The sequence below is a fragment of the Triturus cristatus genome, chromosome 1_1 (assembly GCF_964204655.1).
Source record: "Triturus cristatus chromosome 1_1, aTriCri1.1, whole genome shotgun sequence".
In the NCBI taxonomy this organism is placed as follows: Eukaryota; Metazoa; Chordata; class Amphibia; order Caudata; family Salamandridae; genus Triturus; species Triturus cristatus.
This window is the reverse complement of record NC_140579.1, coordinates 75,412,146-75,438,336: the sequence shown is the minus strand read 5'-3', so window position 1 is coordinate 75,438,336 and position 26,191 is coordinate 75,412,146. Positions and strand designations below refer to the sequence as shown.

At 44.1% G+C, this 26,191-nt stretch overlaps 1 protein-coding gene across 1 annotated transcript in view; it reads left to right on the top strand.

Moving 5' to 3' along the window:
- The window catches only part of LOC146869482 (zinc-binding protein A33-like), a 66,728-nt gene that overhangs the window by 31,476 nt on the left and 9,061 nt on the right, over positions 1 to 26,191 (top strand). The window contains exons 3-4 of the mRNA XM_085637053.1: positions 9,372 to 9,392; positions 9,482 to 9,508. Coding sequence (XP_085493179.1) covers positions 9,372 to 9,392; positions 9,482 to 9,508 — 48 coding nt within the window. The remainder of the gene's footprint in view (positions 1 to 9,371; positions 9,393 to 9,481; positions 9,509 to 26,191) is intronic.

Genomic DNA, 26,191 nt, shown 5'->3' with positions numbered 1-26,191 from the left:
TCAGTTCAATGCAGTGGTCTCTGCGACCCTTTTACTCACAAAGAATCTGGTTCCTGGAGCAAAGCAACAAAAATGTCGCTAAGGAGTTGTAGCGATACATTTCCTCACGCTAGCCAGCGATGCGTTGAATCCTTACCGCAAGGGAGGATGATGCTCTGGGTTGCGGGCAGGACAAAGCGACAAACTTCTTCACGCTAAGCCGGTGATGAGATAAAATCCTTGCCGCGAAGGGAGGATGATGCACCGAGCCTGTTGCGTGTGCGATCTTGCTGCGATGAAGAAAATGGCGCTCCGCGAGGGAGCGACGATCCGGATGCGATGCGGGGAAAATGGCGAACCCTCTGCGTCCGCGCTGCGATGAGCTTGATGCGATGATTTGGGGTTAGCGAGCGCTTTGGGGTCCGCTAACAAGCAATGCGACGATACATAAACAAAGCAACCCCAACGACGGACCACAGTTAAGCACTTAAATTCCAAATGTTAATCTTCTTAATTGTGTACACTAAGTTTGTGTACGTGGTGCAGCAACTTCCAACATCCGTCGTTGTTAGATGCGAAGCAATACCAGAATTTTTTACACAACGGAAGGTGCACTCAAAAAACAAAGTCCAGATTGATATGTATTCCAAAGAGTTTCTTAGTCTTCTTTTATTTATTAAAGAGAGCGGACAGCCAACGCGTTTCGTTCCTTTAACCCAGGAACTTCTTCAGGGCTGCAATCAATTATAGAACAACATGTATAAACAACAACATATATATAGACAATACATTTAAAAGAACAACATATAAAAATGACTGATAATTACAACATTAAGAACAAATCCAAAAATAACAAGACCAACCTAACATACAGATATATATACACACATATCATTGTGTTAAAATTCTATATGCATAGAATCTTTCTGATCTGAAATCTTCTATCTCAAAAAGAACAAAATATATATAATGACTGTATATATCAGAATAATAGCGCGAAGAGAAAGGGAGAGAGAAAAGACGGAGACAAAAGAAAATATCTCAAAGTCACAAATACAGTTACTAACATTAAAAAATGAAACCTAAAAATTGAAGAAGAGAAGCAAGTCAATTTCATATGAACCAAAGTCAAGGAAACATCTAACCAAAAACTATAAATAAATAAAGACAGACAGGGTTAACGGAAAGAAAGAGTGTGAGGAAAAGCTCACCATGGAGTTGGTTACATGAGAATAATCTCATTCCATAGTAGTTGATTCAGAATATTCACAGATCACAGTAGTGTATCGCACATTCGCACATTTGAAGGTGAGTGTATCTCACTGATTCTTTAATTATGCAATTGTGCTGTGTACTATACCTTTCATCCATGAGGCCATTGGTCTTTTGTGTACCCATGATGCTATTGGGTTTCTTATTTTTATGTTTCAGACTTTCTGCGTGTAGCAGAAAACTGATCCTACCTGTGCCCTGGTCGAACCTACAGCTGCATCCCTGGACGCCCACGCCAGCATACCCCAGTGATTCCCTGCCGCTGCCGCGGTTCCAATCTTCGCGGCCGCAGTGTGCAGCGGGACCATAGTTCCCATCAACCTTTGCGGGGGAAACCCGCCTACGTCATCCGCATCGCGCTCGCAGGCGCATAAATTAACTGTGAGCCCCGGCAGAGCGGGCGTGCTTTTGCCAGTTGCAGACAACTGATCCTACCTGTGCCCTGGTCGAACCTACAGCTGCATCCCTGGACGCCCACGCCAGCATACCCCAGTGATTCCCTGCCGCTGCCGCGGTTCCAATCTTCGCGGCCGCAGTGTGCAGCGGGATCATAGTTCCCATCAACCTTTGCGGGGGAAACCCGCCTACGTCATCCGCATCGCGCTCGCAGGCGCATAAATTAACTGTGAGCCCCGGCAGAGCGGGCGTGCTTTTGCCAGTAGCAGACAACTGATCCTACCTGTGCCCTGGTCGAACTTACAGCTGCATCCCTGGACGCCCACGCCAGCATACCCCAGTGATTCCCTGCCGCTGCCGCGGTTCCAATCTTCGCGGCCGCAGTGTGCAGCGGGACCATAGTTCCCATCAACCTTTGCGGGGGAAACCCGCCTACGTCATCTGCATCGCGCTCGCAGGCGCATAAATTAACTGTGAGCCCCCGCGACGTGGGATCGCGCGCGGGTCGGCGCCGGGAGAAGCCCGGGACAAGAGCGGGACCGTCTGAGGCCGTCCGAGATCGAGTGAGGACGGGACGGGCCACATTATTGTCATCTGTGCCTATATGCCACCTCCCTTGGGACTGCTACATTACAGGTACTGTTGTTGTTGAAACTATTTGTTGCTTTGGGTCACTATCACCAGAACTATCTGCAGCCAGTACCATAGCTCATGGATACAATGTCTAAAACAAGGAATCCTCCAACGACAAATACTATGGACAACTACTTGGTCCAGATTGTCAGTAAAATCAACAATGACAGGAGGGCATCATTGGGGTTAACATGTTCTTCTAATTCTCCACCGTTGATCCCTTTGTCTGGTGTACCGTTGGATTCTCCTTCACAGGTCATTAGTAGCATGTCCTCCGATCTAATGATTTTGGACAGTGATATCCTTGATTCTTGCGCACCCCTAGCTCCCAACTCGCCATTAAACCCAACCTTAGACATAGAAGAGGCTGATGTAGGGGTTGACCCGCAGTCTCCCGCTCTTCCCTTGAGAAGCAGGTTAGTTAGAGCGTGTAGAAAATCCCAGTTTAAAAACAATGGGACTCGTCTAGGGAGGAAAAAGGCTACCACTGTAAATAAAAGCGCAAATAAAGAAGATGCACCAGGGTCGCTTTCTAATAAAAATCCTGAGATTGAGCTCTCGGTGAAGATAGTAGACATGATTGATACCAAAATAGAAAGTATCATAACTCCATTGGTAGCCAAAATTGATCATCTTATGGCAGAGGTAGCTAGGTTAAACGCTATAATAAATAGACCTGTGGATGAAGTCACTAGAGTAACACCATTATCCCCAAATGTACTTATTATAAATGGGGTGCCCCCAAATGGAGGACAAAGAATCGTAGCAAATAAGAAAGTGAACATCCCAATCCAACAACCTGGAATCAATAAAAACCTCCCGAAGGCAAGCATAGATAGCCATAAAGCTCTAACACTGGCAAGTGACCAATTCCAATGTATCTCCGAGGCTGAACCCCTTACATTGGTTCTTGCCAATGTCCCTGCTTTGACTGTTGATAAAACAGAAACTACATCCTCTTTGATCAGTAAATCTTTGTACTGGTTGGCGAACAACATGAAGATGTCTCCTTGGGGTGAGCAGAAATTAGCAGGGGAAATTATTATGGCTAGAAGGGTCCAATGGTTAGGGCACCATCCCAAAAAATTCAAAGGAGATTGTGTGGTCCTTAATTTTTCTAATCCTGAAGTCCTCCCAAATGTTTTGGCCAATATAAACCCCCCGCAGCGAAGACAAGGAGTTATCATCCCGCTAACTCTCAAATACTTTTACTATAAAAGAAATAGAGACACACATAGAGTATCACCGAGTTCAGGGTGGACTCCGTCCTTAAGCAAAGGGGGCAGGAGTGATTCCACTAGCAACTGGAACATTAGCCTAGAAAATAGGTTTGGGGTGTTATCTGACTTAAATGCATGCGATTGACTTGAAGATGGAATTAATTTGGTGATCATGAACATAGTATCGCCCAATATTGTGGCTACCCCTACAACTTTCGTTAGCCCCAGAGATACTGGGGCAGTAGGGAACCAACAAGAAATCCAGGTTGATGCTATTGAATTATTGGGGCCCAAATTCCCTAACAATCCTGGAGGGGCGAGTTTAGCACTCGATCCATTGGTAAATGTCGCACCAGGTACTTTAAGCTCTACTATTGACTGTCTGGGCAGGACAACTGGTGAGACACAAGGCTTATTGACTAACAACCTTCCTTACTCTCCTGCTATTGATTCAGGACTGACTATCCTATCCTGGAATCTTGCAGGTATAAATAATAAGCTACATTCTGGCGTATGGAGCAGCTTTGTTGACCAATTTGACATAATTTTATTCCAAGAATCGTGGACACTGGTCCCAGTCTTTCGCTCTGGATTTCTCAATTTTCATATACCCGCTACTAAAAAAGCAAAAGGCCGACCATTGGGTGGTTTAATAATATGGGTACGTCAGTCATTACGTTGTAAAATCACCCAACCCAATCTTCCATCCATAGACATTTTGTCTTTAAACCTCATTTGGACCAATAACCAGGGTATGGCTATTTTTAACACTTATGCACGAGGGATGGTTGGAGGAACTTCGTCTGATGTGATAACTGTTCTGGACCACCAGCTTGCAGCGCTCCCTCCTGAAATGATAAAAATTGTAGGAGGAGACTTCAACACAACCTTTGAGCCTCTTGGCCCTGAGGACCAATTTCTTGCTGTCGAAGAGGACAATAGGTGGGGTATTCCCCAGCTGGATCTTCCCCCAGTCAAGAGATGGTCCGCTGCAGCCATTCAACTTAAATCTCTTTGTTTAGAAAGAGGGCTTAGAGCTGCCAATGGGCGCACTAAGTCAGATCGCCTGGGCGTAAGCACGTTTGATAACGGCAGGTTTGCTAGTCGTATTGATTATTTTCTGGTGGATGTCGGAGCTTGGAATAGACTGAATGACATGTCCATAATTCCACGGGATGAAAGTGACCATAATCCCCTGTGTTTGGAATTACATTTATTAAATACCCCTAGAGAATCCAAAACTGGGGGGGGGGAAATAACCCTGGACATTGTCGTATCGAACAACATGCGACATGTTAAATGGGATAGATTTATAGAGAAGTTGGGAAATTTGGAGGTCCTTAAGGAAGCGACTATTTGTGAGGTGGCTAATTTAAGTTCCAAATCAACCAATACCAATTTCCATCTAACTATGCTTGAGGCCCATAACATCTTTTTCTCAAAACTCCAAGGACTCTTTATGAAGCCCCCCAGTATTGGAAAAGCTATTAAGGGATGTCCACCAGAGGAGAGATGGTTCAACAAAACCTGTAAAATAGCTCGTCAGAATTTGAGTGTTGCTTTGAGATCAAGAGTTGCGGAAGATGTGAGATTAGCCAGGAAACTATATAGACAAGCCCAGTTAGTAGCTAAGAAAGATTGGGATGAGAAACAGTGGCAGGATTTGAAACATGCATGCTTGGCCAAAGACCAAAAACGATTTTGGGCTACAGTAAAGTGGGATAGAGGTGGGTCTGCACCTTCCCCTCAAAATAATGTGGCAAAAAACCAATGGGTAGATTTCTTCAAACCACAGTACGCTTCTGTCTCATCTGTAGGAGAGCATCCACTTCCCCCTACCATCTATTTCCAAACGCAGGTGTTTTCAATCAAAGAAGTCAACCGAGCTTTGTATAGTATAACAGTGGGCAGAGCACCGGGAATGGATGGGATACCCGCGGATGTGTTTTTAACAGATAGATCATCTTGGTGCCAATATTTTCAATGGCTAGCCAACTCAGTAGCCATGGGTGCACCCATTCCTTCTTCATGGAAAGGGGCGGAAATAATCCCGGTCTTTAAAAAAGGGGACAAATCACTCCCAAGTAACTATAGACCTATTAGTCTCATAGATTCAGCACAAAAACTAATAGGTCGACTAGTGCAAAACAAGTTACAATCTTGGGTTGAAGACAATAATATTTTATCACCATATCAAGCTGGGTTTAGACCTTGCACCAGCTCTATCGACCAAGTTTTTTACTTCCTAGCTCTTTACTGGAGGAATGTGAAGCTGACCAAAGGGACCCTTTACGCGGTCTTTATAGACCTGAGATCAGCCTTCGACCTGGTGCCTCGCTCTAAACTTTGGAGGGTTCTCGCCCAAGCAGGTATGGCCCCGGAACTACTAACCTTACTCGTCCGCTTACATCAGAACAATTATGCACAAATTAGATGGGGAAGCCAGGGAGAGGTGACTGACCCATTCCCTGTCGAACGTGGTGTTCGACAGGGTTGTGTCTTGGCGCCCACGTTGTTATCCCTGTACATTAATGGGATAGTTGATCACCTTGGTTGTTCCCCCACGGATGCCCCTATACTGGCAGGATCCAGAGTGCCTGTTCTCATGTTCGCGGACGACACGTTGCTGGTTTCGCGAACTCCAAGCGGATTACAGAAAGCGCTAAACATATTTGCTGATTTCTGCCAAGAACGGGGCCTTGAGATAAACACTTCCAAAACTAAATTTATGTGTTTAAACCAGCGACAAAATTTTAGAGGAGTGATTAAATTTAATGGTATTCCGCTGGAGCAGGTTGAGGCTTTTACATATTTAGGAATATCCCTTCAGAATAATATGAAATGGTCAAACCATATTGACATGACTGTCTTAAAGTTCCACCAGCTAGCAGGTGCAATCATTTCTAAGCATAAATCCTCATTGACCAAGCCAATAAGGCCCGCTTTGGAAATTTACAACATGAAAGTTATTAGTGCGTCCCTGTATGGCTCGGAACTATGGGGCTTTGCCAACCTGAATTGCTTAAGGCTGGCTGAAAATAAGTTCCTACGTAGCCTAACAGGTGTTCCCCAAAGCACCCCAATGACTCCGTTATTATACGATTTAGGGAGGAAAAAAGTTGAAGATCTAGCGCGACTACGTCCACTTTTGTATTGGCGACGGATTATGGCAACGCCAGAACTTACACACTACGCTATGGCCCTGAAAGATATTATTAGGGCTGACCGTTTTCACTCCATCTCATGGCTCAAAGAAATTAAGAATTTGCTTACAAAACTGGAGCTAGGGCATTTATGGAATGATCTAAACGGTTCAAGTATTCCATCAAAGACAATCCTCAAGAAATTGTACTGGGATATGACCTTGACATCTGCCTCTCGTGCTGGCCAAGACTCCAACTTGACTGGCCGTTTTCTTGATATTAAATTTTTACCATCTTGTGAGGCATTCTGGGATATTATAGAGAGGCCCATGGATAGGAAACTGTATTTCCAGTTCAGAATTGGGTCTCTTCCTGTAAAAGCTTTTACCCATAAATGGTCACCTTCCCAGGATGACAAATGTCATTATTGTTTAGACTTGACTGAGGATATTGGTCACTTGTTGTTCGTGTGTCCATTATATACTGCCCCCCGCCTTAGGTGGTTAAAGCCAGTATGCTTAAATTTGGGAACACGTAGCTACAAGGAAGCCCTAAGAATTTTAGAATCTGATTGCACCCCCTGCTTGGCTATTGCTGTTGCTAAATTTCTGGGGTGGGCATGGATATTACGTCTCCGTGCCCTGAAATCCCTTGAAATTGATCTATGAATGTTTTGTCACCAAGAAATGTCTAACTAACTTTTATTCAGTATTTGATCTTTTTAAGATTTTTATCCATTGATGTCGTTTTTATCTGATGTTATTCGCCAGCATTATGCTTTAATGTATTTTTATTACATTTTAGGTTAGTGTTTATGAAATTGTTAGGATGTACTTGCTTTTATGACATGCTGTTGAATAAAGCTTTTGAAACTTGAACTTGAAGGTTGCAGAGGGGCCCTATTCAGGTAGGGGTTCCCCCTCACACATATCTCAGCACCCTGCCTTGTAGGATTAGCAAGGCCTGCCTTAGGGGTGACCTATGAGGATATATGTGTTGTATTTAAGTGGGATACAGGATACCTATATCCCTGTAAGGGGTGCAAGCACCACCTTACCCAGACTACAGTAGTGGTCTGGTGGTGTCAGTTTGTATGGCTGTCCCAGGGGTGGCACAATAAGTGCTGCAGCCCCTGGTAGGCCTCTGAGGGACCCATGCCCTGGGTACCTAGGGTACCATCTACAAGGGGCTCACAGGGTGTCCTCAGTGTCCAATTGGTAGGTACCTAGGGTACTCACATCAGTTTAGAGAGGAAGCAGATAGGCTGGGGTCCTGGATAGCAGGGCCACAGCCTGGCTAGAGTCAGAAAACAGTCAAAACATCAGCAAAAAGTTGGGGGCAACTATGCAGTCGATGCCACTCTCCTACAAGAGTCGATGTGTCGGAGAAGTCTGTGCAGCAGAGGCAATGCGTCGGTTCCAAGGACAATGCGTCGAGCAGCATAGGTAATGAGCACGGTCCGTGCGAGATGGCCATCCTGCAGAGCAGTTGCGTCGGTTCTTCTGAAGATGGGCTGGCAGAGCGCCTTCAGGCCCACTTCCACGGGTCCAGGGCTGGGGTGGCACCACTACGGGAGAGCAGGACTCACAGATAAGTGTCCATGTGCTGGGTTCAAGGTTTTTGGAAGACTTTTCTGTCTCTGAGTCTTCTAATTAGGATGCTAGCCAACTAACCCTGGGAGTCACTCTTGGGTCCTGGGTTTAGCGATACAGTCCTTCTCACCAGACAAGAGGGAAGCAGGGCATCAGTCCTTCAGAGAAGCAGTCCATCAGGTTGGCAATCCTTTCGGCATCACAGCAGTCCTTCCTAGCGGAGTCAACAGGTCCAGAAATGTACTGAAGAGTTGGGTCTAAGGGTCCAATGTTTATACCTGGTGCCCACTTTGAAGTGGAGGAAGCTTCTAAAGGCTTCCTCCCATTTGAGGTGTCAGTCATCCCCTTCCTTTATGTTCTGGCCCCAGCTTGTCTAGGGTCACAGAAGACCAGTGTCAGACCCTTTGTGAGAGTGGTCAGGCAGAGCCTTTGTGATGTGAAAGTGTGGTAAGTGACAGCTCCTCCCCCTTGTTAACTTAGAGTGGCCCATCCTGCCAACACCTATCGTATTTTTGTCTCCCTCTCTGGGAGCAATACACAAAGAACAACTGGCAGCTACACCTAGTCATGTGACCCAGGATCAGCCTGCAGGCAGCAAATGTTTAGGACAAGAAAATGCAAACTTCCTAAAAGTGGAATTTTCAGAGTTGTGACTACAAATCTGCCTTTACCATTAAAGGGAGCTTTTTATTACAATCCACAGTGGATTTCACCAGTTTGCAAAGTATTTGAGATGAGGTTACACTTTAAAAAAAAAGACTTAACTAGTCATTTAAGCGGTTTAGATGTTTATATTATATTATTACAATTTGAAATGTAACAATTAATAAAACACACAGTTAAATGACTAGACATATATCAAGAAAAATTCAATCATATCCTACTGTAATGTTTATAATCAATATAGCCAAAAAGCAGCAAATTGTAGTTAAAATAAGCAATTAAGACATACTATATCTTGTGCTTTTATAATTTGATATTTTAAATCGAATAAAGCGTTACTTGACTTAACTTGACATACTATAATAATGTATTGTGTTATTAACAAAAAACACTATATTCCAAGTGATATATATCAGTTTTGAAAGATCACTTATACACATTTTGAATTCTAAAATATTTTTTTCTCAATGCAGAATCTTTCCCCAAAGAATTGGGTAAGTTTGATACAATACGAGTTGTCTTGATTTTACACCACCTTTTCCCATTGTTCTTCGTTTCACTAAGAGTGTTTATTTCCTTTCAGAGTTCAGTCGATTCAAAGGATTTAAAGGTAAGAGGAACTGGCTGAGGTCAGAGTTATCACCCTGACTGTCTTTGCCCTCTCAGGCAGGATGTGTTCAAAAAAACAATATCAATATAGCTCTGTGTGGTACACGCACAGCGTAGACATCCGTTGGTAAACTGCCGATTGCTGCTGGCAAGGCTGGCTCACTTTTTCTTGTTCTTTTAAAAAAAAAAAATTGCTTTTTTATTGAATTATAAATACAATAACATTTGACATCAAATGACTTTTCTTGTTCTTGAGGTAAATACATACCATTGATTTAAGTAACAATGGTATCTGTTTTTACTGCGATCAATTCATTCCAAACTCATAAGCTTTAGAACACGGATGTTCAGCGGAGGGTCCCAGGGCTTGGTCCTTGGTTCATTATCACAATATCCCCAGACATTGAATCTAAATGCAACTCATTTAAATATTGGTCATCCTGAATATTTGTCATGGGGCCAACCCTCATTGACCTTGGTTCCACATTCCTTCTGTAGAAAAATGATCACTGCAGAAACATTTGATGGCCAGTAACATGAACATAACATAAGATGTATTTGTAAAGTGCACATTCACCTGTGGGTCTGTTGACTCTGAAATAACAGATGTTGAATATACCTGACTCAGTGGTACTCTTTTTATCAACTTGAAACAATGAAAGGCTGAGTGGACCCTGTAGTATTCATACCTGAGGCCAGGATGTCACACACAGATTCCTGAAGAAGATGCATTAGTCAACTGAACCACTATGCCTAATTCGGCTTGGTTACACCACAAAAGCCTCCTTTTATAAACATTGGAGTTACTACTATTGTCGTCGGCATCTTTCTTTTAATATAGAAACTTTTTATTGTTGCTTTTAAAACAGAGATGAAACGTTCATGATAATAACACATATTTACAAGAGTCTATATCAACCAATATTAATATACTGATAAATTATATATGTGCACTATAAAAAAGTGTTAGGGAGCATACTTAGCTTCAACAAATGGCAAGATGGATATTAATGTGCTACAATTGAAACAAGTGCCTTGTGTTTTGCAAGATAGATTACAGCCTGAAAAAACAGCGTTCCCCTTATTTGGAATGGAGCAATATAGAATTAAAATAATTCTTATAACGGACACATCAGCATTAGTAAATTCTCAATCTAGGTAGCTGATACAAAAAAGTAATGACATAAAAGTGAAAACTTAATATTGATTGTACAAACATTGTCTAAAATATGGCACTTGGATATATTTCTCGATTTTGACTCTGCAGCGCTATTTAAGAAATATCGCTCCCCACCCTGAACATTAACACAGTTAATGCCCTCTGCAAAGTTAATGAACTGCTTTTAATTGAGTTGGTGGGCAGGTAACAGCTCTTTATGCGTGACATCATGCGTACAATAAGAATGTTGCATCGGTCCTGCAATATCTCCCAACTGAGGCAGAGAAAAACAGACTAGTGTTCCGGTTTGTACTTCACACTCATTAAGCATTATTCTCCCCCCCCCAAACCTGGGGCCAAAACAGCTGTTAATGACCCTCCCCATAGTATGGGCGCAGCACAAGGAAGGGTCATTGATAGCTATTCTGGGACTCCAGGTAATTGCAATAATGGTGTTGGTACACCCTCACCCCGCTGACTCTTAATACTCCTAATCGTTGCTTTATTAATATATCATTTAAAAGACCACAAGCCTCATTTGACCTCAGCAGCTCTAGACTGGGCCGAAACATGCATGTGTTCTATAGCACTTTCAACTGTATTTATGGCATTTAGCCCTCTTTTTATCTTTTTATTATTCTTTCATGCAGAACTGGAGAAGCCATGATTTTATTGCATACGATGTTTGTTGGTATTACTCCATTCCTGTTGTGCGTGCTAGGAAAAGCAGCACAAATTGGGAAGCATTTTCATCGGGACAATAGGGGAAATGCAGGACAGTAGGCCTTTGCTAGATCCCTGCGGATTACTCAAGGTTACATCACAGAAATGCAAGGAAAACGTGGGATTTTACATGAAGTGTGGTTTTTGCTGGCCACTGTGCGTAAGAAAATGTTGTGGGACCCATGTGAGGCACACATCACTGAACTCTCCTCTGTGTCTAGTTTTCAGAAATGTCCTGGTTTGGTAAGTTTCCCCAGGTGGCGGCCGACTTAAGGCCGAAATGTGCAGCCATTCTGCTTGGCAAGTGGGACAGTATTGGGATTTAGCCCCATTTGCTGCTTCATATGTAAAAACAATGCCCAAAAGATACTTCTGGCATCCAGGGGCTTTCGGTCTCCGTTTGCATGGCTTATTGGGGAAACCCCATCTCTTATCCCAGGAGGGGCACAGTGACTGATTTGTACCTTTTGGATTAGGGGTTATACCCCAATGCCAGAGTGAGACACCTGCATTCTTTTGCCTAGACCAAATGTAAAATCTCAGGTGTCTAGTGGTCTTTCTATCACCCCTTAGGGGCAGATTTGGGGCAACCTCCCCAATCGAGGCATACCTTCTGTCTGCCCCTGGGGGGCTGAATGGCTATTGCCCCTTCGAGGATGGGGGTATCGGTCGATGCCAGGGTAGTCTGCCCATCCTTTTGTTTGTTTTAGTGTCATTTTGAAATCCCTGGTGTCTGATGGACTATCTGCTCCTCCAGGAGCAAATTTGGAGCAAAATCCGTAATTGGGGTATGGCCCTACACACCTGCACACCTTTACTTCACCTAAATGTACAATCTCTGCATGTCTAATGAGCATCCTTCCAGCTCCGCCCCCCCTTCCCCGGGGGATTGTGGGGGAGGTGCACATTTGGGGCAATCACCCCATCGGGACAAAAGTTGGTCAGAAAATCTCTATTGCCCTTTGTGGGGTGATGGTATGGCTCAATGCTAAATAAAGCTATCCCATCCTTTTGTTTGTTACTGTACCATGTTGAAATCCCTAATGTCTAGTGGACTCCAAGGCTCCTCGCTCAGCCCTACCCTCTTCAATGTCTACATGAGCCCCCTCGCAGCCATCGCTCGCAACCACAACCTCAACATCATCTCCTACGCTGACAACACCCAGCTGATCCTCTCCCTCACCAAAGACCCCGCCACCGCCAAAACCAGCCTCCAGGAAGGAATGAAAGACGTCGCGGAATGGATGAAGCTCAGCCGTCTGAAACTGAACTCAGACAAGACCGAGGTCCTCATCCTCGGACCAGCCCCCTCCGCCTGGGACGACTCCTGGTAGCCCCCTGCTCTGGGCACCGCCCACAAGCCCACGGACCACGCACGCAACCTGGGCTTCATCCTTGACTCCTCCCTCACGATGACCAAGCAAGTCAACGCCGTCTCATCTTCATGCTTCAACACCCTTCACATGCTCCGAACGATCTTTCGGTGGATGCCCACCGAAACCAGAAAGGCGGTCACCCAGGCCCTCGTCACCAGCCGGCTGGACTACGGGAACGCTCTCTACGCTGGAGCCACAGCCAAACTACAGAAAAGACTCCAGCGCATACAGAACGCATCTGCAAGACTCATCCTGGACATCCCTCGTCACACCCACATCTCCGCCCACCTGAGAGACCTGCACTGGCTCCCCGTCAGCAAGAGGATCACGTTCAGGCTCCTCACCCACGCACACAAAGCTCTCCACGACATAGGCCCCGAATACCTCAACAACCGCCTCACATTCTACTCACCAGCCCGCCAGCTCCGCTCCGCCAGCCTCGCCCTCGCCACCGTCCCATGGATTTGCAGAACCACCACCGGAGGAAGATCCTTCTCCTACCTGGCTGCCAAGACGTGGAACTCCCTCCCCACCCACCTACGACTGACCCAGGACCACCTCTCCTTCAGGAAGCACCTCAAGACCTGGCTTTTCGAGCAGTAGCAGCATCCTCCCCCCCAGCGCCTTGAGACCCGCTCGGGTGAGTAGCGCGCTCTATAAATATTCTTGATTGATTGATTTCTATTTGCCCTCCCATTACTTACTATTGGTGGTCTGTCTTGTCTCATTTATTTGCTTCTGTTCGAAGTGTTTCTTTCTGTTCTTGTGTTTGTTCCTCCCCAGGAGCATAGATTCTTTGCCATTCATTTGATTCAGTGATTTGTGTTTTCAGAGTTCTATGCCAAGCAACTATTTTCTTTTTCTTTTAGCACTCAATGAGTTTGCATTTGTTTTCTTGCTATCTCACTCTTTTCCCTGTAGCCTGTTCACCACTCACTTCTCCTCTCCTCTCATCACACTCTATATATTGCTCCCTTCTGTTGTTTCCCCTCCCACTCTCCTTTTTTCCAATCTTCTTTTTAAAAGCTTTGTTGTACTCCGTATTAATCACTGTTGCTCTACTCAGCAGCTTTTACTTGTTCGACCCCACGCCTTTATCATCTCTACCACTACTCCCCTGTGCCTCCCCGGGTTTCCCCCCCCCCCCCCCATTTTTTAATTATAATATATTTTCAGTTGTATGCTAACGAATGCTCCATTCTAAATATTGCTCTTTGGTGCACTTTCTTTTCTTTTTAAATAACTCATCCAGGATGGATGCCCCGCATGTTAGAAAGGTGAATTAAAAAGAAAAATAGGGGGTGTAGTATAGTGATACATAGACTATGTGTGGTGACTAAGGCAAGTGTATAATTCATCCTGCGGGGTCTGCTGTACTGTTATGATGAATACATACAAATGTCGGATTGCTCATGCTGGTGCATTGTTTTCCGAATGCTATTCAACATGGCCGATAAACATTTCTTTTCTGTCTTATTGCTGATACTGAACAGCATTGGCAAAGTGACGCTTCTTGGTTTTGTCAATACCAGTCATGATGTTTCTTCTAGTTTTGATCCATGCCCAAGGGTAGGGGTCATTTCTTGCCTCCTCACCCACCTTGGCCAAGAGAGAGGGTATTTAGGAGGTCTCCCTGTTGCCCCCACTTTGCTCAAGGGCAATGTTTATTCTGTATTTGGACCAAGAATGCAGAATGGGAGTGTTGGTCATTATTCCTAATGGGGCAGTTTCTGCTGAACTGGGAAATCTGAAGGTGGTATGTATCTAGCTGGAAATCCAATAAAAGAATTTGATCAAGTGCCTACGTGTGAGGTCTTAAAACTATAGGTAATAAAAATTACATTCGGAAGCAGCCTGTATCTGACCTCTTGCTGGATTTGTCACGATGAAGGCCTGGCAAACGAGTGCAAATAAAACACATAGAAAAGATGAAGGCACCAAAAAAAGAACAGTATAATAAAAGAAGATACACACATCATTCATTAAGGTGTTAATGTGATATCTTAAAAAAGCGTTGTTCCATTGAGCCTTTTACAATTGTTGGGTCAAAGTACTTTGCCAATATGTTATATTATATATTTGGCATACTTTCAAGTGGCGGCTGCTCCCGGGAAGCAGTAGTGGGGCAGGGAGGGGAGGGAGGTTTAAAAATTAAATTAAAAAAAAATCACTCACCTGCCTGTTGGCCGCGGTCTCTCTACCACCCTTTCAGTCCTCTTCCTGGCTTCTGTACAAACAGGAAGCACCCAGGCTCTCCTAAGCCAATCACAACGCTGCAATGCAGCATTGTGATTGGTCTCAGCGCCATGATTCGGCTCTCAGCCAGGGAATGGGAGCCTGGGCATGTTCTCCTCCTAGGCTGTACTGTAGCCTGGGTGGAAAACATGCACAGTGGGCATGATTGTTTGGCCGGCCTAAGACGGCCTGCCAAGCATTTATTCACCCTTAGGAGGGTGCCCACCACTGCTCCCCCTTGCGCTGCCCACTCATTAGGGATAAAGTACCGAGTCTTATGATGGTATTATCATGAATGAATTATATACATTATTGGATACACTATTTTGAGCATTAGAATAGCTCCAAGTTGACTTGAATTTCCTTCTGAATAAAAATTGCTAATTCCGAACCTTTTTTATTTTAATATACCACAGTTCAAAAGCTGGCTGTAGCAATTTTATCCACAACCAAGTGATGGTAGAACAAGCTACCAGCATAGAAATAAAAATACATTTACAAGCCGTTAAATGTAGGTTTAATAATTGGTAGGTGTTCAGCCTATCAAACAACTTAAAAGTTTAGGCTCAATTAAATTTGTTATAGAAGAACTTAAATATCGATAACTCGAATGCCAACATTCAGTTCATGGATAACTCCACACCATATGTGCTGAGTCCCAAATGCTGACATTTTGGCATATTGGGCACACTAGTGAAACATTAACACCTCAATGCTCTAGATTGGACTTCACTAGAGTGGAAAGGGCACTTGACCAACCTAAAATAGGTAGAAGGGTAATAGATTTATAAAGGGACTTCGGACTGATTGGCCCTTGGAGAATCAAATAGATTTATAAAGGGAATTAGAACTCATGTACTCCTGGAGAATGAATAACCAGCAGTCTCCAGAAATATGATTGTCATATGATTCAGACTGAATGGCTGCAGTACTCTCTGTCTCAGTCTCCCTGCTGATTCAAAATAGCACCGCAAATTTGCTGTTTAAACTGCCATGACATGTTATTTTTTCCCATCATCCATGGAATCTGTATTTGCTTCCGATTCAATCCTTTTTAAAATGGCATCTGCTCTAAAGCTAATAATGTGGGCCCTTTGTTCTTTCAACAGCTTTTTCCCCGGTACTGTCCTTCTAGCATAATTTGTGCTTCTTTGGCATTTCTTCTTCAAGTCCCTAAGATTAAGATTAACAGAATCCGTAACTGTGCACAATCCTTTGTCATTTTTATTTGAATACTTTATTTCGACCGAGGGCTATAAAAGTTTCATAGTGATACAATCAAGGACCAGGAGACTAATATATCAACTGATAACACCCTTTTGCACTTTAGTCTAGAAGAAACTGTTGAGGCGCTACAGGCTATAAAAATGGGCAAAGCCCCTGGTCCTGATAAAATCCCTGGCGATTTGCTAAAGCATGATATAGAAGTTTGGGGACCCTACATAAATTTTCTTTGTAATTCCATAGTGGCCGGAACGTCAATCCCCGAATCCTGGAAAGGGGCTGAAATTGTAACAATTTTTAAGAAAGGGGATCGCTGTGATCCGGCCAATTACCGCCCTATAAGTTTAATAGATCTTTTACAAAAAATTTTTGCCAGACACATTTTAAATAGACTTTTAATATGGACAGAGGGGGCGCAGATTTTGTCTAAATACCAAGCAGGGTTTAGGTTAAAAACCAGCACGGTTGACCAGGTATTTAGATTTATGTGCATTTGCTGGAAATATATCAATATAAGGAAGGGTAGTCTGTATGTAGCATTTATTGATCTGAGGGCCGCTTTTGACCTTGTACCACGCAAACTACTGTGGTCCACTCTTGAAAATATGGCAGTTCCTAGTGAGTTACTTAAGGAATTAATTAGACTACACACAGGGAATTATGCAAGAGTGAGATGGGGCAAGGGAGGAGAAATTTCAAAAGCTATCCATGTGGGACGGGGTGTACGTCAAGGTTGTGTGTTGGCGCCCACACTCTTTATACGTTAACGATATACCCACCTACTTAAGAGACTGCAAACATGACTCCCCGAAATTAGGAGATGAAGCGATTACCGCATTACTTTTTGCTGATGATGCAATCCTCATCTCACAAACCCCACAGGGTCTACAAAATCTAGTAAATACTTTGAATAATTACTGTGTGGAGAAGGGGTTAGAAATAAATTCATCCAAAACAAAATATATGTCCATAAACCCTCAGAAATCATTTAGAAAGAATCTGGCCTTAAATAATCAAAAATTGGAGTATGTGGAGAGCTTTAATTATTTGGGCATTACGCTGGATAGCATGCTCTTATGGAAGGGACAGTTAGAAAAAAGTAAATTAATTTTGAAACAAAATTTATTGCCTATTCTGAAGGTGCACGGCAGTAGTCAATCTAAAGCGATTACGCCGGCACTAGAATTATTTAAAGCAAAGGCTCAATCTGCGGCATTATATGGCGCTGAGGTATGGGGCCATTCCTGCAATAACACTTTTAAGAAGGAAGAAAATCTCTTCATACGCAGGTTGCTTAAAATACCAACAAGAACCCCGATAATTCCAGTGTTCATGGATATTAACCTCAAAAGGATTGATCACCAAGCCACACTAAGGCCATTACTTTACTGGGTTAGACTATGGACAACCCCTGAGTTGAGTGATTATAAGAATGGACTGATGGAAATAATTAGAATTGATGAGTATAAAAATATTACATGGTTAAAACACATTTCCCAGTGGTTTATAAGGCTAGGGTTGTCCCATTTTTGGGAAGAACCCCAGAATATGTCATCATCTTCTAAAAAACTTTTGAAATTTGCTTTTTGGACATATATTAAGGACGAAGTACTTACTAGTTCCTTATTAGGTCCATTGACGCAGAGATTCTTGATTATCAAGGATACTCCTGCACTTGAACAATTTATGGACGAGATAAGACCCCCCCTAGCAAAAACATTATACTTACAATTTAGATATGGCGTTTTGCAGACTTCTGTAAATACTAGTAGCTGGAGGGGCAATGATGCTAGAGTATTGTGTACTCTTTGTTCCCAAAAAGCAAAAGAAGATGACGCCCATCTACTGTTTTTCTGTCCGGTTTATAAAAAACCAAGGGACCGATGGATTAAACCCTTATGTAAAAATATGGGGTTCAGGTTCTTTAAAGAGGCAGAACGCACATTTAAGTCAAATACTTCGCAACCTATAGTGTTTAGTATAAGTAGATTCCTATTCAATGTGTATCTTATAAGGAATCAGATAGGTTGCAAGTTGTAACATACATAGGCTGGTTATACCATTACCAGGCCTGGTTAGACATTATGAATTTTATCTATTCCCCCTTTTTAATATGTATTTGGGAATTGTTTTTAAATATTATCTGGCTTTTTAACTAATTTATAATGTATGTTTGATTTTAGCATAGCTGCGGATATAATTTATTGTGGTCTGACCTTCGTATGTATTACTTGGAATCTGGATTGTGTATTTGTATATGATATTGATAATGTTTATGTATGTTGCTTTTATGATGATACAAGTCGAAATAAAGCTTGAGATTGATTGAATTGATTGAATTGATACAATCATTCATAATACAATCTAAAATACATCCAAGAGCATATTATGTAGTCTCAATAAAAAGTCAGGAATTTCAATTAAAATAATGTAAAACACTATAAGTGCGTCACCGGATCATTCCATTGTTACCACCCCAGTAAGTTCTCTTTTAAAATGAGATAAAAACATTTTACAATTAAATAAAATGGAAAAGAGACTGATTATTTTATACAATTCAAAAATGTTTATGCAGTCAAAAGTGTATTAGTCTTTGATGCATCACAGCTGTAGCCCCGCTTTTTTCCTTATCAATCCCATTATAAACAAATATCTGGATAAGGCAAATATGACGTGTGGTGTGGTGCGGTGCTAGTTGTCAATACCCTTATTGCATCTTGGTGCTTTCTAAATCCCATTGCAAGAAAAAACTGTTGGATCCATTTCCTCCTTGCTCTATCATACGCCGGACAGAAAAACTAAATGTGTGCTATGTTTTCTGTGGACCCTAGAGCATGCGTAGTGCATAGAGTACAAGAACGATCTTCCTTGCCTCTCCAGTTTGCTGTGTGGCTCTTAATCTGTAAGATATTGTACCTTAACTTTAGGTATAGAGTTCTTGCTAGGTGCTGCGGTACATTGTCAAGAAACTCCTCGCGACTCGGACTTGGTTTAATAGTGAGGAATTGAGATGCTAACCTTCCTAGTCTCGGGTCACAATGGAGTGCATACAGTATGTGTTTCCAATAAGTTCCCTTCAGTGTATCTTTACAGCTAGATGTTAAACTGTGTGGGTCGGTCTAATATGATTTGAGACCTAGCTTTATGAGCTATTTCCGTACAAATCTTAGCTAAGGGAAGGTGAGGCATGCACCAATGACCAGTAACTCACATACACCTTTTCTGTATACTACTAATTCTGGTGTAATCCACAATCGTCTCCAATAGAGCAATGGTCGCAGAGTTGTAAGGTGCCCTATACGCTTCATATCTAGATCATGGAACATCGGGATAAGTGGTGTTGAAGGGGGTAGCCCCAGTAGGCTCCTTGCAAATTTGTTTTCCCTGATAATCAGCTGTTTAGTGTCGTAGTGCCCCATAGCTCTGATCCATACAGTGCTGCCCCCTGGACCTTACATTTATATAACTCGAGCGCTGGTGTCACAGATTTGCTTGCGGATAAACTGTACTTCTTGAAGACTGCCCCTGTCCCTTGAAGTAAACCTAGTACTGAGTGGTTTACTTGCGGTTTCCTAATAATATGCCCAGATTTATTTATAAAGTTTTATATAGCGCAAACAGGATCCCGCAGGATATCAGAGCGCTTTACAATAAGTTGGTAGAGAGGACAAAATGAAATATACACATCAATTGTGGAAAGAAAAAAAAGAAAAAAATAAGTAAAATAAAGTAAGAAACAATGATAAACAGTAAGCAATGGTACACACAAAAGGTATAATATTATGCAGACGATGCAATCCGTGACTGTTAGTTGTGCCATGGAGCTAGGAACACAGTGACATCCGCCTTATGGGTGCCACAACCCGTTATGGTAGGAAATTGCTCATTAAGAATCTTTTGGCTTCCAGTTTGAAAGCCGTCGTCGAGGCGAGTCTGCGTACATCCGGAGGAAGAGATTTCCATATTTTAGGGGCAGCGCCAGAGAAGGCTCGGTGACAAGTTCTTTTTTTGCTAAGAATGATAGGTTTGAGGAGGAGAGTAGAGGCGCTTCTAGATGCCCTTAGCCCACAGGATAATTCAAGTTTTTGCGCTAGATACCTGGGAGTATTGTAGTGAAGGGCTTTCTGCATCAGGATTGCAATCTTTAGCTGGATTCGTACTTCAAAGGGTAACCAGTTGAGAGATTTAAGGACTGGGGATATGTGCTCATTTCGTTTGGAGCCTGTGATCAGTCTTCATGCAGAGTTCAGCGAGGCCCTAAGTGGAGCCAAGGCGTATTTAGGAAGGCCACAGAGAGTTGCACTGCCATAGTCTAACCTTGGTAAGACAAGAGCTTGTACCACCTGCTTGAAATCCTTTTGTGGCAGGAAGGGGTTGATCATTCTGAGTGTCCTCATCAGGTGGTTCGCTCCCTTACAGACATTGCTGATATGAGTCTTCATACTCAGGTGCTTGTCCACTGTGACTCCGAGCGACTTGGCTGAGTCTATGATGATTGGAGTGCAGTTGAGAGCCGTGAGGTGAGGCAACCAGAGATCGATCTTGGGGGTGTGGTTCGGCGGGGAGATGAGCAAGAATTCCGTTTTGGAAGCGTTAAGCAGGAGATGGTTCTCGGTTAACCAATTTTGGGTCGAGGTGAGGATAGAATTTAGTGAGATGATGTTGCCTGGGGATGAAATTTTTAAATAGAGTTGTGTGTCGTCAGCATACATGTGGAAGAGAATATTCATAGAGTTAAGTAAGTTAGTAAGAGGTTCCAGGGAAAGGTTGAAGAGGATAGGAGAAAGGGCGGATCCTTGGGGGACCCCCATAAGTACTGGGGAGGGCTGAGAGAGAGAGTGGTTTGTCCTGAATCTTTGAGATCTGTGGAGAAGGAAGGATGAGAACAAGTGGAGCACCCGATCCGAGAAACCCATTCTGTTCTGTAGGATGGATAGGAGAATGTCATGATTGACCGTATCGAATGCAGAGGAGAGGTCAAGGAGGATCAATAGGCAGGATTCGTTTTTGTCAAGCATTTTCAGGATGTCATCAAAAATGTCTATAAGGGCCGATTCAGTGCTGTGACCCCTCCGGAAACCAGATTGATGATGGTCTAAGAGTAGGTAGGTCTCAATGTGAGCACAGAGTTGGGATTGGACACATTTTTCGAGACATTTTGCTAGGGTGGAGATGTTGGAGATAGGACGGAAGTTATTGAGTTCCAATTTGTCAGCGTTGAGTTTTTTTAGAATAGGTGAGACCTGGGCTGCTTTTAGGCAGTCGGGGATCAAGCCTTTAGATAAGGAGGCGTTTACAATCCTGGTCCAGATGAGGATGAGAGCGCTCTTGATCTCTTTGAAGATGGCCGGAGGCAGCGGGTCCCCAAAGTGGTTAGACGGGTTGATAGTCTGGAGAAGTTTTTCAATGTCTTTTTCACTAAAAGAGGAGAAGGAGTCCCATGAATCATTGTTCTTAGTGTCAACGATGGTCGGGATATGCTCTTCCGGGAAGTCAGAGGGCGAGACAGCTATAGAAGGGGGCAATAGGCCCTTCTTAGAGGCGAGGTCCATGGAGATGAGTCGGGATTTCTCAGTGAAGAAAGTGTCAAATTCCTCGCAAGTGGGTGGGTTGCCATTCAAATCAAAGAGGCTTGGAGCAGTAACAGATTGCTGTTTGACCAGTTTGAAGAGTTTCTTGGGGCGATTTGCGCATTGATCTAGTTGTAATCTGAATTAGTCAACCTTAGCTTTCTTGATCTGTTTGTTGTAGAGGCCTCTGACAACTCTCAGAAGTTTTAGTTGTTCCGAGGAAGGATTGGAACGCCAGGATCTTTCAGCTGCTCTAAGATTGCGACGTTCGGAATTTAAGATTTCGTTGTACCACGGTTTGGAAATTTTTGATGAGGTATTTTTAAGCTTGAGTGGAGCAATGTCGTCCATGATCTTGGCGATGCTTGAATTGTAGTGGTCCGTAAGAGATTGCACCTCAACCAAGTCAGCTTGGGAGGAGAGAATGGATTTACAGTGAGCAGCTAGTTTGTCGTGGTTTATTGATCTGAGATCTCGTTTCAGAATCTTGGATTTAAGCGGTTGAGCCTTCCTCAATATCACCTCCCTGTTAATATAGAAAAGGATGCTGTGATGGTCCGACCAATCACAAAGTTATGGATTCTAAGGAGATGGTCTGTTCCTTGGAGATGATGAGGTCAAGGATTTCCCCTTTCATGTGGGTAGGTTGATCACAGTGCTGTGACAAATCATGATCATTTAGAAATGATTTGAGGCAGGATACCGCTGGGTCATTGTGTTTGGACCAATGCAGGTTGAAGTCCCCTAGGAAGATTTGTGATACTGCAGAGTCGACATTGCTAGAGATGATATCCATTAAGTGCTCAATGAAAGGGAGATTCTCTCCTGGTGGGTGATAAAAAGTGTGAAGTTTACAGATTGGTAGGTTCTTACTTGAGAAGCAGAGACAAAGATATTCGCATGAGGAGGGGGGAGAGGATTCCACCTGAGAGATCGAGAGTGTTCCTATAAATGCAGGCTAGACCACCACCCAATTTCAGATTTCTGCCTGATTATATCATGAGTGGGAGGTACTAGGAGGTCTAAAATAGGAGTAGAAACGTGATTTAGCCAAGTTTCGGTGAGGATGATAATATCTAAATCGTTGTGTTGGATGAGGTCAAAGATATCAGAGGCGTGTTTACTGGCTGTTAGAAATGGGGGTCTCTAGTTGGCAATGGCTGGCCACTGTCCAAGTAGGGACCCTTCTTCCTAAGTCAGAGTAAGCAGCCTACACCCTTTGACAACCCCTGCTCAACCCTCAGAGGCAGTGTTTGAAGCATTTATGACCATACACAGTAATATAATGAGGAACACTACAAATGGACACCACTCAAGTAGTTATGAAAAATAGGTATTTTTATATAGACTTAATCACAAGACCAATAACAGTAAGAATCCACAATACTATAAAAATATAATTACTTTAGAAAGGCTGCAAGGAAAAATAGTTCAGGATGCACAAAATGATGTTTAGTTCAAGGCAGTGGTCTCTGCGACCCTTTTACTCACAAAGTATCTGGTTCCTGGAGCAAAGCAACAAAAACTTCGCTAAGGAGTTGTAGCGAGAAATTTCCTCCCGCTAACCAGCGATGCGTTGAATCCTTACCGCAAGGGAGGATGATGCGCTGGGTTGCGGGCAGGACAAAGCGACAAACTTCTTCACGCTAAGTCGATGATGCGATAAAATCCTTGCCGCGAAGGGAGGATGATGCACCGAGCCTGTTGCGTGTGCGATCTTGCTGCGATGACAAAGATGGCGCTCCGCGAGGAAGCGACGATCCGGATGCGATGTGGGAAAATGGCGAACGCTCTGCGTCCGTGCTGCGATGATCCTGTTGCGATGATTTGGGGTTAGCGAGCGCTTTGGGGCCCGCTAACAAGCGATGCGACGATCTTCGGGGCAGCCGCCTTTTCCAGGCCTGCAGACAGGTGCTGCGACGATCTTCGGATAGCGGGCGTTTTCAGGCCCGCTGACAGGAGCTGCGACGATTCTCAAATAGCGGCCGTTTTCAGGTCCGCTGACAGGAGCTGCGATGATTTTCAGATAGCGGGCGTTTTCAGACCCCCTGACAAATGATGCGATCTTCTTCGGGGTTAGCGAGCGCTCGGCGACAGCTGAGCGACGATTTTTCTCACGCTCACCAGCTGCAGCGGCTCGCTAACGGAGGTTAGCGACGATTTTCAGCGCTCTCTTCTCAGCAGTAGAACTAGAGGCCCTGGAACACACAGGAGCCTCACCTGCAGATAGTAATCCTCGCTGGGAGGAAACAGGAGGCTGATGGTGGAGTCTGATGTGCCTGAGACTCCAGCAGGAGGCTAGCTCTCTTCTAGTCCTTGGGTAATTGCTGTAGCAAAAATAAAAGTCCAATCAAAGTTCTTTTCCTCTTCTTGAAGTCCAGTAGTAACAGCTGCAGGCCAGTCCCAGAAACAGCACACAAGCACAAAGACAGTCCTTCTCCTGCAGATTCTTGTAGTCACACGGACAGAGGTTCTTCTTCTAATCCAGGAGCAATACAAATTGTAGGGGTTTGTGCACAAATATTTATACCCCCAAAGTCTTTGTTCTTAGGGGTCCCAAGTCTCTGAACCCAGCCAGAACCTGCCCAGCCCTGGAGCACTTTGTTGATCAGGCTGCATCCTTCCTTTCAGAAAGAGGGGGTCTGCCTCAGACGCACAGTGGGAGGTGGAGCCAGCATTCACCTTGCCAGGCACAGCCCTATTCAAGTGCAAGAGCTACCCCTCCCCTCACACCAAGGTAGGTCGCTCTATTCAACCCAGGTCTGACTCAGCCTGCCCTGTCCCTCTAAAACCAGACAGCCAATACACATAATCGCAGAGCACACTGGAAGGATTAGGCAAGAAAGTACCTATACTCTAAAAGTGGTAGTTCAAACACAGAATATAAAAATAACCTTCACTAAAAGATGTATTTTAATATTCTGACCTCAGGCATACTAATTTCGTTTTTCTACCATGTTCTGTGGGTCAGTTAGGACTATAGAATGTAATAGCCCAGACCTCCCATTCTGGCCTATAGAGAACAGGTAGCCTTACAGTAGTGAAAAACGAAATTGGGTGTAATTCACTACTAGGACATGCTACACACATCAGGGCATGTCCTACCTTACACATACAATGCACCCTATCATAAGGGGGGCTTACAGGATGCCAAGGGAAGGTTTAGGGGCTGGGAAGTGCGTGCACTTCACAGCTAAGATGGCAGTTCTGGACTGCACGCTGACACTGCAGTGGCAGGTCTGAGACACACTTTACAAGCCCCTTCTGTGGGTGGCAAAAACCAGTGCTGCAGGCCCACCAGCAGCATTCGGTTTACCAGCCCTGGGCACACACGGGCCACGCTACTAGGGACTAACAGGTAAACCAAATAAGCCAATCAGGGATATACCAATTCACATAGTCATATTTACAAAGGGAGAGCATATGCACTTTAGCACTGATCAGCAGTGGTAAAGTGCCCAGAGTCATAAAGCCAACAAAAACAGGTTAGGAAAAATCCAGGAGGGAGGCAAAAAGCTTAGGGATGACCCTGCAAAAAGGGCCATTTCCAACACTGGCTGATCTGCAATTTAATAGTACGCACTTGAGGCGAAGCGGATTCGAGGGGGAAGGTGTCTGGGTGATATTCACCCTAGTGAAGTTGTCAGAAATGCTGCATCTCAGATTGTTGGAAGGGTCTCTGTTTGGGTTGGGAAGGATGGAGTGTATTTGCCTCGGAGGGGTCAGGTTAGCATTGGACCAAGGGGAGGAGGAGGAGAGATGGTCTTAAGGATTAGTAGCCGCTAGGCCGGGCTTAAGGCATCTGGGGCAGGGTGGCGAGTTTGGAGAGGGAATAGATTTCGAGATGGTGGGGGCTAAAAACTGCCCATTGTGATCGCTAAGTCCTGTGGAGACTCTGGGCCAATTATTACTACTGAGCATGGTGAGAAGATCTTTCGAAAGGGCCTTCACGTCATGTAACTCAGCTGAGAGATTTAACAGTTGTAGAGATGTATCATCAAGGCGTGCCGCCAAAACTGAGTAATGGTCAGGGGAGGAAGGGAGTGCAGGAGAGACTGAGGGTGACAGCGAGCCATGGAGAGGAACTGTAGGGTCCACTATTGTGGAGGGAGGTTCATGGTTAGGTGGTTGGTCAGAGAGTACTAGAGGACAGTTCGAAAGCGAGGTATGAGCCATCGCAGATGGGGGGAGGTCATTGATCAGAGGGTTGGCTTGAAAAGAATCCAAAGGAGAACGTTGCCCAGAAACCGGCCTGGCTGGGGGCAAAGTTAAAGGGGAGGAGGAAGGGGTACCAACGGTTAATCGCTGAGATAAAATGGTTTGAGGAATCCACCCATCACGAGGTTCACTCAGAGTTGGGCTGACAGTCGACGGGGCGAGTGAGATCACATGACCAT